At 47.0% G+C, this 17,856-nt stretch overlaps 1 protein-coding gene across 11 annotated transcripts in view; it reads right to left on the reverse strand.

The window, feature by feature from the left end:
- The window catches only part of RPS6KA2 (ribosomal protein S6 kinase A2), a 507,583-nt gene that overhangs the window by 111,096 nt on the left and 378,631 nt on the right, over positions 1 to 17,856 (reverse strand). For all 11 annotated transcript variants that reach the window (XM_071212530.1, XM_058289676.2, XM_071212529.1 and 8 more), the window contains 4 exons: positions 13,041 to 13,121; positions 9,616 to 9,695; positions 5,212 to 5,318; positions 370 to 407 (listed from right to left, as the gene is read on the reverse strand). In XM_071212530.1, coding sequence (XP_071068631.1) covers positions 370 to 407; positions 5,212 to 5,318; positions 9,616 to 9,695; positions 13,041 to 13,121 — 306 coding nt within the window. The remainder of the gene's footprint in view (positions 1 to 369; positions 408 to 5,211; positions 5,319 to 9,615; positions 9,696 to 13,040; positions 13,122 to 17,856) is intronic.

Consider the following 17,856-nt stretch of genomic DNA (forward strand, 5'->3'; position numbering starts at 1 on the left):
TCGCCCTAAGATAGGTCAGACTCATGTATCAGGATTTGGGAAGAAAATATCCAGAAGACAACACCTCCGAGGCAATGCAGGGGCCAGAAAAAGTCCCAGGGGAAGGGCCATTGCCAGAAGGGGAAAAAACGAGGGGGCGTGGAGAGGCGAGAAGGAGAAATTGCAACTGGGAAATGAAAAAAAAGTCTAAATGCATAGGAAGACACTCGATAACATAACAAATCCAGCTATGCAAGAAAAATCCAGCCAAATCAAAGGCAAGGGTCTCTTGAACATCAGTGCCATCCTGAGAGTTTGGCTGTGAATTGGTCCCTCAATTTTCCAGGAATGAGATGAAAGCACAGAGGGTGACCGCTGCTTTTTACGAACCTGTGATCTTAATATGCCCCTCTTCGTCCAGGAGGATGCTAAAAAGAAAGAAAGAAAACACAGGCTTCAAAAGGAGGCACAACCAATCGAGAGGCACGCTAGAGATGGGAGGGAATTTCTAAAGGCGCCTGCAGCCCAGAACTGCTAGGAAAACGCTCCCAGGAGAGCCGTGCCCGGGATTGAGAACGGCGGAAGCTCTTGCCTGCTGTGTTTGGTAAATGTGAGTTTTCAAATGACTGTTTCCCAGGCCAGCGGCTTCTGCTGGGTGTCTGCGGCTCTTTGGGGGAGGCCAAGGGACATTTGTATTTTTTTTTTTTTTTGCACATGGTTTAGTTGGGCAAAAGCTCCAGGTGCAAAAGTTTCCTGAGCCCACGGGCACCCTCCAGACCATCCTGCATGAAGAAGAGGGGTGCTCTGGGCTGGCTCTGGCCCCTGGGGACCCAGGAGGCATGTCCATCTGTGTCCAGGCTGCACGTCTGGAGCCAGAGACCAGTGTTTCTCCCCAGACTCCTGTTCCTCTTGTCGGCTGAGCCCAGCCCTCTTGGGACCAACCCCGACCTGCAGAGAAAGCTGTGCTCAACCTGTGGCCTCAGCTTTGAGGGAACTTGTGAAAGGTGGCTTAATTTTCTTTCTTTCTTTTTTCAAAGATTTTATTTTATTTATTTCTCTCCCCTTCCCTCCATTGTCTGCTCTCTGTGTCCATTCGCTGTGTGTTCTTCTTCGTTTGCTTGCAATATCAGGCGGCACTGGGAATTTCTCTCTTTTTGTTGCATCATCTTGCGGCATCAGCTCTGTCTGTGTGCGGCACCACTCCTGGGTGGACTGCACTTTTTTCACGTGGGGTGGCTCTCCTTTTGGACCACACTCCTTGCGCATGGGGCTCCCCTATGCAGGGACACCCCTGCGTGGTACGGCACTCCTTGCATGCGGCAGCACTGGGCATGGGCCAGCTCACCATACGGGCCAGGAGGCCCTGGGTTTGAACCCTGGACCTCCCATGTGGTAGGCAGATGGTCTATCAGTTGAGCCACATCTGCTTCCCACTTACAGAGCCCTGGCTCCAGCACTGGCCCCTTCCTCTGGCCATAGCGTCCCATTCTTGTTCCAGGTCTGAGCCCTTGTCACGGCCCATGTGTCTTGTATCTCTAGACTCCTCGGATAAGAGATTTCGCTTTGATCTTCCCAGGGAGCACGCTGCAGGTTAGGGAAGGAAGCCAGAGTGGGTGGCGGGGCAGGAGCAGGGTGGGCACTGAGCAAACACCTGCTCCCTTCTTCAACTTTGGATTGGAGTCTAGGGCTGGGCTACCTACGGGTGCCCCGGCTCCCAGCCTTCCCCATTTCTTGCTTTGGCTCTACCTAAATCCTGGCCCACCCCATCCTGGAGCAGGAAGTGGACTGGAGACAAACGAAAGCAAGGATTCAAGGATTAATTCAGACCACCTTGAAAAGAGCAGCCGTGGGATTAAGTCAACAGCTACTCTTTGATGGAAATGGGAAGGGAAGAAGCCGTGGCATGCAATTAAGATGGCAATTTATAATGAAGGAGGCAAATACTCCCTCTGCTTCTCCATTACACTTCATCTTTACCCAGAAATAGGCAACTTTTTCAGGATTAATTCTCTAATAATTCTAATTGAACAACAAGACCTTTCTCTTCCACTCTGCAATTAAATAGTACCATTTTTAATCGTAAGGATCACTTTGACCTTTACAAGAAGGGAGAACAAGCAGTCACTGCTGTAATATATGCACAGGACAAACTTCACAGGGACAGGAATCTGTCAACTGGCCTCCTCTGCTAGATGGGGGGAACGATGGGGGGAGCATGTTTATAGCGTGAGCCCCACGGGCTGGGAGGTAATTAAAATGAGATTAACTTCTGAGGTGACCTTTGCAGCCCCCAGAGGTAACAGGCCGCAATTTTCACCTCGTGATTTGGAACGGGGCAGGGAAAGGCTGATCTAGGCGTCAGTGGTTTCAGCTCTGACGTCTGGCCTCAGGCTCTCCATCCCTGAAGGAGAGAATCGGCGAGCTATTGTTTTTTCTGTGGGATCAATCAAATCAGGGCTTTTGAAGATATTTTAGAAATGTGTTCACCTGGGCAGCTCGTGATGGCCCACTTCGCTTGGAGTTAAGTCAAGACCCTGCACGGGGAAGCGGTTGTGGCTCAACTGATAGAGCGCCCGCCTACCATACAGGAAGTCCAGAGTTCAAACCCAGGGCCTCCTGGTCTGTGCGGTGAGCTGGCCCATGCGCGGTGCTGTCTGTGCGCAGAGTGCCGTGCCGCGTACGGGAGCCCCACACGTGAGGCGTGTGCGCTCGCAAGGAGAGCCGCCCCACGCGAGAAAAGCACAGCCTGCCCAGGAGTGGCACTGCACACACGGAGAGCTGACGCAGCAGGATAATGCAACAAAAAAAGCGACAGTTTCCCAGTGTCACATGACAAGAATGCAAGCCGACACAGAAGAAGACACAGCAAATGGACACAGAGAGCAGACAATGGGGGTGGGGGGGAAGGGGAGAGAAAGAAATAAAATAAATCTTTTAAAAAAAACAACAAAAAAACTGCACAGTACACAATTGTCTCAGTTCCCAGGCAGATGCACCTTAGAGCAGGCATGTGTGGAATGTGCCTTTACTTCTAGGCGAACCCAGAAGGTTCCCAGGCACGGCTGCTACGTTTGGTCAAACTGGCTGCAGAGCAGAATTTATCTTTTGTTCCGTTCCATGCAAGTGACAGTGGATGCGTCTTTTTACTTTTTTAGGAGGTACTAGGAATGGAACCCAGGCCCTTGTACCTGGGTTGGAGGCGCTCAACCACTGAGCGACATCTGCTCCCCAATGAGGACTGGCTTTTTATTTCTTTGTTTTTATTATTGCTTTTAGGAGGTTCTGGGGATCACACCTGAGACCTTGTATGTGGGAAGCAGGTGCTCAACCACTTGGGCTGCATCCGCTCTCCGGGGTCTTAACACATTGGCTCTGGGCGGCCTGGCTGTGCTAGAGGCTGGTGGACCCACAAGATGCCACCCTGTCCCGGGGGGAAGGGGAGCCCTGGCCTGGTGCTATCGGCCTGCTCCATGCGGCAGTGATGTGAGAAGAGCCCCAGGCACTTCCCATGGGGACTTCCATTGAGGCGAGTCAACTAACCTACAGCGCCCGGCCACTGAATCTCTTTTCTTTCTTTTTTTTTAAATATCTATTTTAAATTCAAAAAATAAAATCACAGATAAATGCTGCTCAACAAGTTATGGAAATATTACTCCTAAAAAGTTCTTTCCAGGCCCTTTGAGCTCCTCTAATTCCAACTCCTAAGTCAGTTGTTTTTTAGTGTTCAGAAAGATACACAGATGAACACAGATTAGTGAAATGACACAGCCAAGGTCTCCTTATGAATGGAAAAAAAGGAAGAGAAAAAAGGCTTAATCATTCTCATATCTCACAAAAGCAAACCCCATATTCTTTTTTTTTTTTTGACCTTTAGCATTAATGTAGCACCAACTTTGCTTTCACTACAGAAACCTTACAATGCTGTTGCCAACTACAGCCCTCAAGTCCCACCAGCTAGCCCCCTCCTAAACCTCTTCTCCTCTAAGGAGAGGACTCCTGGTTTTTGTGTCAGCTCTATGCAGAAATTATAAGGGAAAAAAAAATCTGAAATAGGAACACTCTTATTTTGGAGGGACCGATTTATTTATTTTTAAAATAGGTGAGCAACGTATATTAGAGGTAATCTTAAGGGTTGTCACGGCCAAGGGTATACGCGTCTTACAGGCATTTGGGCCCCAGTGTTCTGACGCCTTTGTCTTGGAAAAGCTAATCTGACCTGTCACCTAGAAACGCACCAAGTAGTTAATTAAGAAGAGGCTAACCTGACGGCAGACTTGGCCCAGTGGTTAGGGCGTCTGCCTACCACATGGGAGGTCCGCGGTTCAAACCCCGGGCCTCCTTGACCCGTGTGGAGCTGGCCCTTGCGCAGTGCTGATGCGCGCAAGGAGTGCCCTGCCACGCAGGAGTGTCCCCCGCGTAGGGGAGCCCCACGCACAAGGAGTGCACCCCGTAAGGAGAGCCGCCCAGCGCGAAAGAAAGTGCAGCCTGCCCAGGAATGGCGCCGCCCACACGGAGACCTGACACAACGAGATGACGAAACAAAAAAAAAGAAACACAGATTCCCGTGCTGCTGACAACAACAGAAGTGGACAAAGAAGATGCAGCAAATAGACACAGAGAACAGACAACCAGGGTGGGGGGGGGGGGAGGGAAGGGGAGAGAAACAAACAAACAAATAAATAAATAAATAAATAAATAAATAAAAAAGAAGAGGCTAACTGACCACTTTCCGTGGGTTCGTTGAGAGGACAGGAACGGAAAGGAAGAGTCTAACTCAGAGGTAAAAAGAGCTGAGCTTTCCAGCAGGGCAGGGCCAGCCTCACCAAGGGGAGGCAGCTGATGGCAGGGAGGGGGCAGTGGGGGTGGACTCAAGCCATGGGCTCGCCACCGACCTCCTCCCAGCCTGCCCTACAGCATGGGGACGCCAACACCGGCTGGCCCCTCTCGGACAGCTCGTACGTGGAGCTGATGAGCAAGGGCTGACGGGCTCCCCGCGCTGTGGGCGGCCTGTGCCCCGGGCACCTTTTCAGGGCCTGGGCAAGAGGGATTTGCTAACCCCTTTTGGAAACCCCATTTAAGACTTGGCAGTGTGAGGTTTTTCTCCCCGTCAGCCGATTTTCTGCTATGCCTTCACACGGGAAATAAATACCGAGGGATGGCTGAACGTGGGCCAGCGAAAAAATCAGGAGCAAATGGGATTACGAAGCTCTCACTCCACCTTTTCTTACTTACTTCTCGGGTTTCAGATCTCTGTAAATGATTCCCAGCCCGTGGAGGTGGTCTAACGCCAAGGCCAGCTCCGCTAAGTAAAACTTGACATCCTCTTCCGTGAACATGACCTAGTGAAAAACAGAAAAGAACGAGAATGTTTACCTTCCTTCGGGACTGCCTTGCTTTAAAGAACTCTGCCAGAAAAAGCTCTGACTCTGGCCCAGAGAGCAATCGCTCCTGTCAGTTTCATGCTGCGGAGAACCGGGGAGTCCCACGCGCAAGGCTTCTCTGGCTCTTCGGGTGGAAACACGAGGTCTCTTTGAGGTTTTAAGGTACGTGAAAGGAGAAGGAAGATTAAACACGGAGTCGACCCCTTCGCCATGCCAAGTGGGGCTGTCAGCCACAGCTCTCGCCTGTCTGCTCTTCCCACCCCCACAAATCATTTAGCTCCGGAATGTATTTCTGGATCTGTATTTTAATATGAGTCCTTCTGGTATGAAGTCTTAACATTCAAATACACGTAAAATAACGACACTGTGCAGACCAAGTGAGGAGCTGCCGGGCCATTTCAGGTCTCCTTCCTTCTCTCTCTTGTTTTACTTCTTCATCCTGAGGTTTGAGGATCACCCTGAGAAGAACTGCTGTCCACCCCAAGTGGGGTCAGTTCCCTCCAACACAGGACGTACTTAAGGACAAGCCAGCGGACAGTGTGCAGTCAAGGGCATGGGAGAGGCTGGCTGGAGAGGAGGACGCCGGGGCCAGAGAGCGCATTCTGGGCTCTTGCTTTACTTTGAAGGCCGAGGCTTTTTGCACAGGGCTCAGGCCCTGGGACCCCCCAAATGCCCACGAGACAGAAGCACGCTAATTCCCTTCAGCTAAATAGGCAAGAGGTCCAGGGGTCCAGCAGGCCTCACGGTCGCCATTTCTTCATGGTCCAGCCCCGTCATCAGGACTGTGGTTCTAATCGGCACCTATTTTTATTGTAGTCAACTTAACAGGAAGCCAAATTGTTATCACAAACCGTTTTTAGAATCTGCCACGAGAAATCAATGTCTCAGAGACGAGAAATCTGTATTGTTGTTGAATTTTCTCTCTGATGGCATCTCTACGAAAAATCAATATGGCTGAAAATATCAATATGGGTGGCGTGGCAAGCATGGAATGAGGGGTGTAGCCGTTTGATATGGCTATGAATTCCAAAAATAGATACTGGATTATATTTGTAATCTGCTCTGTACCTGGGCGTGATTGAGTTATGATTAGGGCTTTGATTGGGCCACATCATTAAGGCACTGAGCTCCCACCCTTTGGTGGGTGGGGACTCACAGATAAAAGGCATGGCAAAGGACAGAGGTGAGGGTTTTTGATGTTGAAGTTTTCATGTTGGAGTTTGATGCTGAAGCCTTAAGCTGGAGCCGCAGGGAGTGAGGAATCCTGAACCCAGAGAGAAGCAAGACCCTGGAAGGGAGGAACCCAGGAAGCCTGAACCCTTGCAGACGTCGGCAGCCATCTTGCTCCAATATGTGAAAATACACTTTGGTGAGGGAATTTACTTATGCTTTATGGCCTGGTATCTGTAAGCTTCTACTCCAAATAAATACCCTTTCTAAAACCAACCAATTTCTGGTTCTTTGCATCAGCACCCCTTTGGCTGACTAATACAAGGGGCAAGAGCTGTTAGGGGAACTGAATGTCTAACGCTGCCAGACATTCGACTGGAGCACCTGCTCTGCAAACAAGATACTCCTTAGCAGGGCTGGGACCCTCAAGCTCCAAAGCCTGTATGGTGACAGGATGTGGCTGCCAGCCTCAGCTGCAGTTCCTTGTTCTGCAGTGCCCTGAGTATCATCTTCCAAGCCTCACCAGCACCTGTTCTGATTGGCTATGTCTTTTCTAAATTGGTCAGTATCTTCAGTGGGCTTACTGACAGTCAAGTTTTGCTGGCAGTCAAGTTCTCTTTCATCTGACCGTGCATCTGTGTCCTCTCTCACCATGCATTGCATCTGCAGATTAATGCCACAGTGAGGTGAAGGCACCATCCTCTCTAATCTTTGGCATACCAGCCCAACCCTCTCAGAGCAAAGAGTTGGTGACCTGGCCTAATCCATGGGGGACAGGTCTACTCCTCTCAGACCTATGGGGTATCGACCTAATCCTCCCTAAACCTTGGGGAATGTGCTCCACCCTCTCTGCATCCTGGGGCAGCAAAACTCTCCCTGAACAGCGGGTGGGAACATCCACCCTCTTCAACTGCTGGGGCAAACTCACCCTCTTTGTACACATGGGTGGGGTTCCTCTCTTGGCCCAAGGTGATGTCTTAATTCCAGATCTCAGCTTCCATGGTTTTCCTCTTAAAGCCATTTTCCCTTCCATCTTTTCCCTACATGTCCCTTTTAGTCCAGACTGACAGTGGTTTGTTCATACAGCTCTCTCAAAAAGCTTGTTGGTTTAGCATGCAGGAAGCAGGGGTCCAAGCCATCAGACAGTAAGACTGTCCACAAGTCCTCCCTGGACAACTAACTGTATTTTCAGTCCTGACTTACAAGTTCCAAATTTAGTTAATTCCTACTATAAGCTGGAAGGAGAAGCCAACCCGCATTCTCTGAGTTTACTTTGGAAAACTCTTCAGCTAAAGGTCCAGCCTTGCCATTTTCAAATTCTGCCTTCCATATAACACCAGGAGTCAATTTTGCTAAGTTCTCTGCAACCTTAAAACACGATCTCCTTCCCTCCAGTTTCCAAGAATAGTTTCATTATTTACTTCTAAGTTCTCATAAATAGTCTCCTCAGTGTCCATATTCCTACCCACAGTACCCTCAAAGTGATCTAGGTCTTTTCTATCAAACATCTAACAATTATTCCCTTCCAAGACCTTATGAAAAATAATGTTAGGCTCCATACTGCTACAAACAGTCTCTTCAAAGGAACCTAGTCCTTTTCCATCAAGCTTCTCACAATTCCTTCAAAAAATTACCCCTTACCCATTTATAAAACTGTTCTGGCATTCTGGGAATTGCAAAAGCATGGCCTCACTCTCTGGTACCAAAGTCTGTATTAGTCAGCCCAAAGGGGTGCTGATGCAAAGTACCAGAACTCTGTTGGCTTTTGGAAAGGGAATTACAGTCAAAAGGCCCTACCAAAGAGTTCAACTCAAGGTACCCGAAGTCTGTTGCCACGTGTTGCTGCAAGATGGCAGGTGGCATCTGCAAGGGTCCAGCCTTCCTCTTCCTCTTAGGGCTCCATGGTTCCAGCTTCTTCCCATCTCAGCTGTGGGCTGGCATGAGGCTCGCCTCTCTCCCTGTGAATTGTTTCTTTCACAGGACCAGCTGCTCTGGTCCCTTCACAAGGTCAGCTGTAGACTATCAGGCTCATCTCTCTTCCAGAGGCCACAGGATCTTCTGTGTATCTTCTCTGTGCATTTAATTCCCTGTCTTCGATTGAGCATCCATTTATATAGCCCACAAAGGGGAGGGGGGTAGCGGAGACTCAAACCGAGTTGCCCTAATGACATGGTCAAATAAAAGCCCTAGTCTTGATTTAATAAAGTAAAAGTGAAAACCTTTGAATCTAATACAATCTAATACACCCAGAGGAACAGACCAGTTTACAAATATAATCTAATATCTATTTCTGGAATTCATAAACATTACCAAACTGCCACACAACCATTCCAATAAGCTAGCTTGGGGCCTGCAGCTGCTCCAGGCAGGGCTGTGATCAGTGTGTAACTGATGCGTCTATGACTCGAGGGGAATTCTCTGCAGGTGTTGTTTTCTTATGAGCCTTAGGATGCCCAGTTTCTTGCTTGTGTAACTTGGCCTACAGCTTCTTTAAAACCAACCGACATTGGGAAGCAGATGTGGCTCAACTGATAGAGCACCTGCCTCCGATATGGGAGGGCCTGGGGTTCAATACCCAGCACCTCCTGACCCATGTGCTGAGCTGGCCCATGCACAGAGATGCCACGTGCAAGGAGTGCCATGCCATGCAGGCATGGGGGTGCCCCATGTGCAAGGAGTGCACTCCGTAAGGAGAGCCGTCCCGCGTGAAAGAAAGCACAGCCTGCCCAGGAGTGGCGCCACATACACGGAGAGCGGATGCAGCAAGACAACGCAACAAAAAAGAGATGCAGTTTCCCAGTGCTGCCGAGGGTGCAAGCAAACACAGAAGAACCCACAGCAAGTGGACACAGTGAGCAGACAACGGGGGAAGGGGGGGTAGAAATAAAGAAAATAAATCTTTAAAAAAAAAAGCAACCCACAAGCACTCACTTGCAAACATACACAAGACACACGCACATTCGCACACACGTAGGCAGACACAGACGCAGGCGCGGTTTCCACCAGTGCTGCCCAAGCCCTCTAGAGTCACTTGAATTCCAGAAAGAAATTCACAGTGCCTGGGACTTCCGGGAGGGCAGGGTACCTCTTTGGAGAGTCTGGTGAAAAGATCTCCTCCCCGCAGGAAGTCCAGGATCAGGTAGAGTTTTCCTTCTGTCTGAAAGGCTGTAGAAAGAGAGATGTTTAAACATTTTAGCTGCGGCGAAAGTCTCTTTAAAGTGGGCAATATCCACTCTGCTGCAATCTCTTCAGAGTTCAAAAAGACCAGTCATTCGCTCTCTTTTTTTAAGGAGGTCGCAGAGTTTGAACCCAGGACCTTGTACATGTGAAGCAGGCGCTCAAGCACTGAGCTACACCCGTTCCCGACCAGTTATCCTTTGGCTCAGGTACTACCATTTCTGTTAAGCAGAGTCGTTTTAGGAACATGGCTGGAACCCAGAAGGGAGACCAGCTAGCTGGAGACAGAAAATAGGAAAAAATGACCTAATACTAATAAATCCTCTCTCTCACTTTTATTCAGAATTTTGAGATTTTCCCCCCTTTTCTTTCTTTTCCTTTCTTCCTTCTCCCACCTACCCTCCCCTTTTATTTATTTTTAATTTTTAAATTTTGTTTATTTTTAAAATTTGTACCTCTTCCCTTTCTCACCTCCCCCCCACCCCAGTTGTCTGCTCTCTGTGTCCATTCACTGTGTGTTTTTTTTGTGTCTGCTTGTACTCCTGTCAGCAGCACCAGGAATCTGTGTCTCTTTTTGTTGCATCATCCTGCTGTGCCAACTATCTGTGCATACGGCGCCATTCCTGGGCAGGCTGCACTTTCTTTCGCGCTGGGCGGCTCTCCTTATGGGGCGCACTCTTTGCGCGTGGGGCTCCCCTACACAGGGGACACCCCTGCGTGGCAGGGCACTCCTTGTGCGCATCAGCACTGCGCATGGGCCAGCTCCACATGGGTCAAGGAGGCCCGGGGTTTGAACCTTGGACCTCCCATGTGGTAGGCGGATGCTCTATCCATTGAGCCAAATCTGCTTCCCTACCCTTCCCTTTTAAATCACAAAGGGAGATACACAGGGAGGAAAGGATTTGAATATTCAAATGTGCTCTCATGACCCCCATAATTATAACATTAGGCTTTGGCCACCACTGGGTCTTATTTATTGAGTTTGCTCTTGTTGGAATATGCTGAGTAATGAACGTGAAGCTGGTTCTAAGGATATTTGAATGGTGCCTTCTTTTCCATCCCAGGCTCTCTAGAGTTCCATTATTTATTTATTTTTTTACAATTTATTTCTAAGGGAAGCCATCCCTTGATTGCTTCTTTTAGGACAACGCTTGTGCCTGGCCAGCCCAGCTAACTGTATGTCACCACAACTAGGCTTAAGTTTGAGATCTGATCACTGTGTGGCTCAATTATTCATTTATTTTTCATGTTCCAGGCTATGGACACCACCTGGGATGTGCAGGCTTCCATCAGAAGCCAGCAGAGCGAGCATATGAGGGAAAGAGAGAGCAAGCGTCATAATCACTGGGTGGCCAGTTCAATGTCACCTCTGCTATACACAGAAGACGGATGGCTGGAAGCCGTTCTGATAGCATCATGTATGTTGAAACTTTTTAGTTTCTAAAAGTAAACACGAGAGAAGCGGATGTGGCTCAGGTGACGGAGCTCCCGCCTACCGCCTGGGAGGTCCCTGGTTCGGTTCCTGGTGCCTCCTAAAGAAGACAGCGAGCTGGCATAACGGGCAGGCCTGGCAAGCTGACACAAAAAGATGATGCAACAAGAGACATAAGAAGGAAACAGAATGAGAAACACAACAGAAAGCAGGGAGCAGAGGATCCCACTGCTTCCCAAACAAAATAAGCAAGACAGTGAACTGGCGCAATGGGCAGGCGTGGCACACTGATACAACAAGATGGCACAACTAGAGACACAAAAGGAAGAAACATAATGAGAGACACAACAAAGCAGGGAACGGAGTGATTAGGTGCTTCCTTCCCACATGTGAGGTCCCGGGTTCAGTTCCCCGGGGCCTCCTAAAGACAGAGCATACGGTAAGCGCAAACAACGAGGAAGTGGGGATAATAAACAAACAAACAAACAAACAAATGAATAAATGAAATAAACCTTAAAAAAAAGTAAATGCAAGAAGCATTATAGATGTTGAGGTTTTAGAAACAGAGTTTCTAACTAGAAAAACCTTTGCCAGAAATGTGTAAATTGAAGCGTGAATTAAATGAGTGTTCCATCCTAGAGTCTGATGGTCAGAATTGGAGAACAAATATCTTTTTATCAAACACTTGGTGATGCAGAATGTGAGATTCAAAGTCTTTAGTGTAAAATACCCCGTTCTTAACTTCTTCAGAAGATACATAAACCAGTGAAAAGACATAGGATTGGTTCTGACACCAGCAAATAAGTGGTAGAGGCAGCAATGCAATTCACAGGGAGAAGTTCACCACTCCAAGCCTGTGTTGTTGTATGATTATAATAGCACCTGCCCACAGGCCTAAAAGAGATAAAAGCACAACATCTCGCTTACAGCAAGTGCACAATAAATCTTAGCAATTTTTTAAAGGATAGGCTACACAATGTCTGAGCAAGACTGAACTCTTTTCTTAGTAATACAAAAAAATTAACCAGCCCAAGAGCTAGAAGTCTCCTCTGTCCAACTCTTGTGGACTCTGTTTATCCTTTGCTCCATAGTTATATATGTTCCACTAATAATCTCCCCAAAATTCTGCTCTACCCCATTGCCTTTGAAACCAACACACAAGAAAAGCACTTTGTTGTTTCATACTTTCTCATTTTAACTATTCAAGTAGAGTGGTAAACTTTCATATAGTAGGACATGACTCTGTAGTTGGCCATTTGATTAATGTTGTTTTTTTAATTTGAAGATCTAATTCATTGCTTATCAGAAGAGATAAAAAGGCAGAAAGCAAATGAAGGGAAGCTGTGTGGAATAGCAGATATGTGACTTGTGGTCAGTTATTTGATTGGAGCCACAGTTTCCTCTTCTGAAAAATGTAAATAATAACCAATCTTGAATGGAAATTTTGAGGGTTCAGTGAGCTCCTATTTTTAAAATACTTGAAACATAGCAGTCACTTAAAACACAGGGCATGTTATTTCTGGTTTAAATAAACTATTAGGTCATGAAATATTGGATTCTGAAGTAACAAAAAGACATGTCAAAAAATTCACCCCAAATGAGGTGAAGAGACCTTTTTAACCAGCTTATCAAAGATGATGATTTATTTAATAATAATGGACAGCCTCATCTAAAATTAGGTCTTTGAAATGAAAACAGGGCATCTCCACAACAGGAAAGTGGCATACAGAAGAGATTATGGAATTGGAGAGATAAGATAAATTCACCACTGGAGGGATGAGACTGTAAGGTACAGAAAGGATTTTCATCTTTCTGACCTTGAGCCCTTTTACATTTCCCTTGAATTGGAGATGGTTGCCATAGGTCCTATCAAAAGTATGTAATTTTGTAATTGTATTTACCATAATGAAGCTTTACAATGAAAGGGTGATTCACTTCTGCCAAAATGTCTCTCTCCATCTTCGACCTGACACGGTCCCGAACTACAAAATAGAAAAACGAAGGCTTTAAAAAGGCAGGATTTAGAGTTGTGCTGAACATGGACTATGAAAAATTTGATGTAAGTAATTCCCCTCAATTATTGTAAAAATTTTCAAACATATGCAAAAGATGAATGAGTAGTGTAAGGATCACCTCGAAATCCTCCACTTAGATTCAACAATTGTTAACATATTGACCCGTTTGCCTTTTACCTCTTCCTTTACCCATACATACTCCTACACACACACACACGTTTTTTTGCCAAAAGTATTGAAAATAAATTGTAGACATTACACTCTGCATTTACGTGCATCTGCATGCATCTCCTAAGAGGAAGGACACACTCTTACATAACTAAAATACCACTGTCACACCTACGAAAACTGACAATAATTCCACAATGTCATCTAATATCCATCTAATGTCCATGTTGAAATCTTCCCAATTGCTCCATTGTGTTCATTTTTGTGTAAACTTAGCTGGGCTATGGTGGCCAGTTGTTTGGTCAAGCACTGGCTTCTATGTGCTGTGAAGGCATTTTGTAGATGTGATTAGGATCACAATTAATTGACTTTGATAACATGAGGGGGCCTTAGTCTATCAACTGGGTCTATCCTTAGTTCAAGGAAGAACTAAGGGTTCCAGACGAAAGAAGGAATTCTACCTTAAGACTCCTCTGGCAATTTCCAGCCTACAGATCTGCCCCACACATTTCAGACTTGCCAGCCTCCACAACTGTGAGCTAATTCCTTAAAATATCTTAATTACATGTGAATATGTGTGATATGCATTTGTGTGTGTGTGTATTCTATGGGTTCTGTATCTTTGGAGAACCCCACCTGGTCTGTCCTCTCCGCCATGTTGTTGATAGCTGTTATTTTTTTCCATGCTAGGGGCCAGTCGAGCTTCACACATTTTATTTGGTTGTTTTATTCTTCATTATTTTTGTACCTTGAATAGTCTCTCGCCATTTCTTTTTCCCATGCCACTGACTTTTTGATAAATCCAGGCCGGTTTTCTGGTAGAATGTTCTGTGTTCTGGGTTTGTCTGGCTGTTGCCTAACTGACTTCTCTATTCCTTGTTGTTCTTGTAGACTGAGGTTGTGAAGTTGGGTAGTGAGACAGGGAATCAATAGATGGACCTGGAACCTGGCAGAGAGTCCATGTGGACGTCGATACCCCCAAGATGGCTGCTGGAAGACCCTCCCCAAGAGTCTACTATTCAAAACAAGATTTCCTCCAGAAGCCAGAAGCAGCAACGGATACTTCCCAAGGACTTTATCATTGGGCCCTCCTAGGGGACTGAGGGGTGGGGTAATCAATCAAAACAGCAAACCACTGGAACTACTCTCCTGCCATTAGCAAAGGGGCAGAATAATTAATGGTTCATGGGGTACCAGACTTGGCCCAGTGGTTAGGGCGTCCGCCTACCGCATGGGAGGTCTGTGGTTCAAACCCCAGGCCTCCTTGACCCGTGTGGAGCTGGCCCATGCGCAGTGCTGATGTGCACAAGGAGTGCCGTGCCACGCAGGGGTGTCCCCCACATAGGGGAACCCCACGTGCAAGGAGTGCGCCCCGTAAGGAGAGCCGCCCAACACGAAAGAAAGTGCAGCCTGCCCAGGAATGGCGCCACACACACGGAGAGCTGACACAACAAGATGAAGCAACAAAAGAGAGACACAGATTCCTGTGCCGCTGACAACAACAGAAGCAGACAAAGAAGACGCAGCAAATAGACACAGAGAACAGACAACTGGGGTCGGGGGGGGGGGAGAGAGAAATAAAGAAATAAATAAAATCTTAAAAAAAAAAAGTGGTGCAAGGCATGAACTTGCTCCCTCGCCTTTGGACCCCGATTCTAGCCACCCCCCCATCTCCAATGGATCAACACACAAGTAAAACCTGGGCATTTATAATCTATAATGGGGAATTGTAATCTGTAAATCAGCCCACTTTAAGGCTTTTCAGTTCTTTCCTCTTCACCTGGGACCCGCGATCTGTTATTTTCTCCCATTTCTCGTCCCTCCCTACCTTAAGAAATGACTGGCCCAACTCACCTGACGTGCTCTTTCTGCAGCATAGCCAAGAACCTTGACACAATCTGCTAACAGTTGGGTCTGGGGGCTTTGTTAGGTTTGGGCTAAATATTTTTTGGCAAAAATACTTGGCCGAGGAGGCTGTGGACTTCAGACTGCATCAGATCAGGAGGCGCACGGAGGCTAAATTCCACGACTTGGGTAAGGGGGCAAATGATAGAGCTCTCCACTGTAAAGGTGCACTTGCCCCTTGTGAGTACAAATGGACCTGCGGGGTGATATTTTGGTATCGTATGAACTGTGGACCCCCTGACAACTTTCCACCTCATGGTGTTAGCATGAATGGACGATTCCTGCCCGAATCACTGGCGGTTACAGGATGACGAGTTTCTAATTTTGGATGGAACTGGAAATTGAGAAGAAGAGTCCTCCTGTCTCTCCTTGAGGATCACTGTGAACTTTGAAAATATTTTACTCTTGCATGTTATATAACCAATTACAGTTATAATCCTTTCTGCTGCTCAGATTAGTTGGCGTTTAGCCATTTGGGAATACAGACTTAATCAGTTTTGAGGTAAAAACAAAACAAACAAGAAACAACAAAAACCTATCACCACTTTAAAATGAGAACAACTCTGAGATTCCCGTAGCAAATGGGTATACTCAGGTAAGTATCCAAGGTGGGCCCCAGGTGAGTGATGGTTGAACATTTCCTCCTACTGCCAGGATAAATATCACAACACTGGGCCAAAGTCACCCCTTTTTTGGGCCTTGTGACTTACACTCCTAAAGTTTTATTTAAGAGGGCCTTCCCGTTCCAGGTTGAAAGAAAAGTCCCCCTTATTTTGTTCAACCACCTCTCAGATTGACTTTTCACCAGCAGGCACTCGGGCTCCCGGGGGCCCACCTTTGTCCTCGGTGCCATCAAAGTTTTACTTTCCCCACATAGGGAGCCCATTTCTCTGACACGATTTGCAAGATAACTGTGGCAGTTTGATATAGTTATGAATTCCAAAAATTGATACTGGATTATACTTGTAAACTGGTCTGTCTGAAGTTTCACGTTTACTTAATTAACTTATGATTAGGGTTTTGATTGGGCCACTTCATTAGGGCATTGAGTCCCCACCCACCAAGGTAAAAGACATGGCCAAAGAAGAGAGTTGAAGTTTTGATGTTGGAGCTTTGATGCTGGAGTCTTGAGCTGGAGCCCGGGGAAGCAAGCACACAGAGGAGCTTGGCTGTGAGGAAAGAGAAGCAAGCGCCAAGAAGAGAGGAACTCAGGAAGCCTGAACCCTGGCAGACATCAGCAGCCATTTGCGCCAGCATGTGGCAAAAGACTTTGGGGAGGGAAGTAACTTATGCTTTATGGCTGGTAACTCTAAGCTTCTACTCCAAATAAATACCCTTTATAAAAGCCAACAGATTTCTGGTATTTTGCATCAGCACCCCTCTGGCTGACTAATACAGTAACCCACTCACTTCCCAGTGTGTCAACAGGGCCTAGGGGTCAAGGTCAAGAGCGGAGACCCTGGGTCAACTTATGGCCTCGTCCCCATTAATAGTCATCTTGGGCTGCTCTCTGCTGCAGTTTCCTCATATATAAAGTGGAGCTCATCACAGCATCCGCCTGACAGGGTTAACTCAGTGAGTTAAGAGGTGGGAAGGCAGCAGTACCTGCACAGGGCAGAGCTCGGCCGGCTTTACCTTCTGGCCGTGGAGTCACCTTGGTTGCATATTGAGCTCCCATGGGTTTGTCTCTGAAGTTCCTCTTCTGCCTCACTGCCCTGTCTCTGCTCCAGCACCAGGCTACAGTCACTACAGCAGCTCTGTAATGTCCCTCACCGCTCAGTAGGACAAGAGTCGGGAGCCCTGGGAGGGGCGCATCGGTGCAGAAATTTCTCCATACCCTGGTCATTGGCCTCCTCTTCCAGGGGCTGAATAAACTCTCCTCCCTGTGGCCAAAACACTGCTGCAGACAGTACAGGGCAGTCAACTGTTATTCCAGCCCAGCTTGACACATGGCATCGGCTTTCCTTCTGGTTACACTCGTGGAATTATAATTTTACTGCTTATACAATCATCATGGAATTCAACCCTAATATTTTACAGAAGTGGAAGCAGACCCATTGTAGAAAAAAGTGGCTGCTTAAAGCTAGATGGTTGGAGAGGGCAGTGCTGGGAAGAGAACCAGGATTTTTATCTTTCCACTGGATGAATGGACAGTATTTCTTGCCTACTTGTGCACTGTAACAGCAGAAAAACAAAACACTCTGGGGAAGATAAAAGAGAAACAAAGCAATTTAGGTCTCAAAGGATTTAATGAAGCAAAGGTTATGAATGGAAACTATTACCAAAATAATGAAAGCAGGAGCACTGGGTTGAGAAGGTAAAACGGTTGCTGAGCCTTTTTATTTAATATGATCTTCTGTCATTGGCTGTGATTACATGTCTGGAGAACTGCTCTCTGAGGATCTTTTCTCCTCTGTGGTCATGGTAATTGTGCCGCAAGCCTTCTTTAAAAAAAAAAATTTATCCCTTCCCTTTGTGATTTTTTTCCATGCTGTCTGCTCTCGGTGTCCATTTTGCTGTACGCTCTTCTGTGACTGTATTTATTATTTATTTTCCCCTCCCCCTTGCAGCTTGCTTGCTGTTTGCTCTCTGTGTTCATTTGCTGTCAGCTCTTCTGTGTTCTTTTTGG

The sequence above is a fragment of the Dasypus novemcinctus genome, chromosome 28 (genome assembly GCF_030445035.2).
Source record: "Dasypus novemcinctus isolate mDasNov1 chromosome 28, mDasNov1.1.hap2, whole genome shotgun sequence".
Taxonomy (NCBI): Eukaryota; Metazoa; Chordata; class Mammalia; order Cingulata; family Dasypodidae; genus Dasypus; species Dasypus novemcinctus.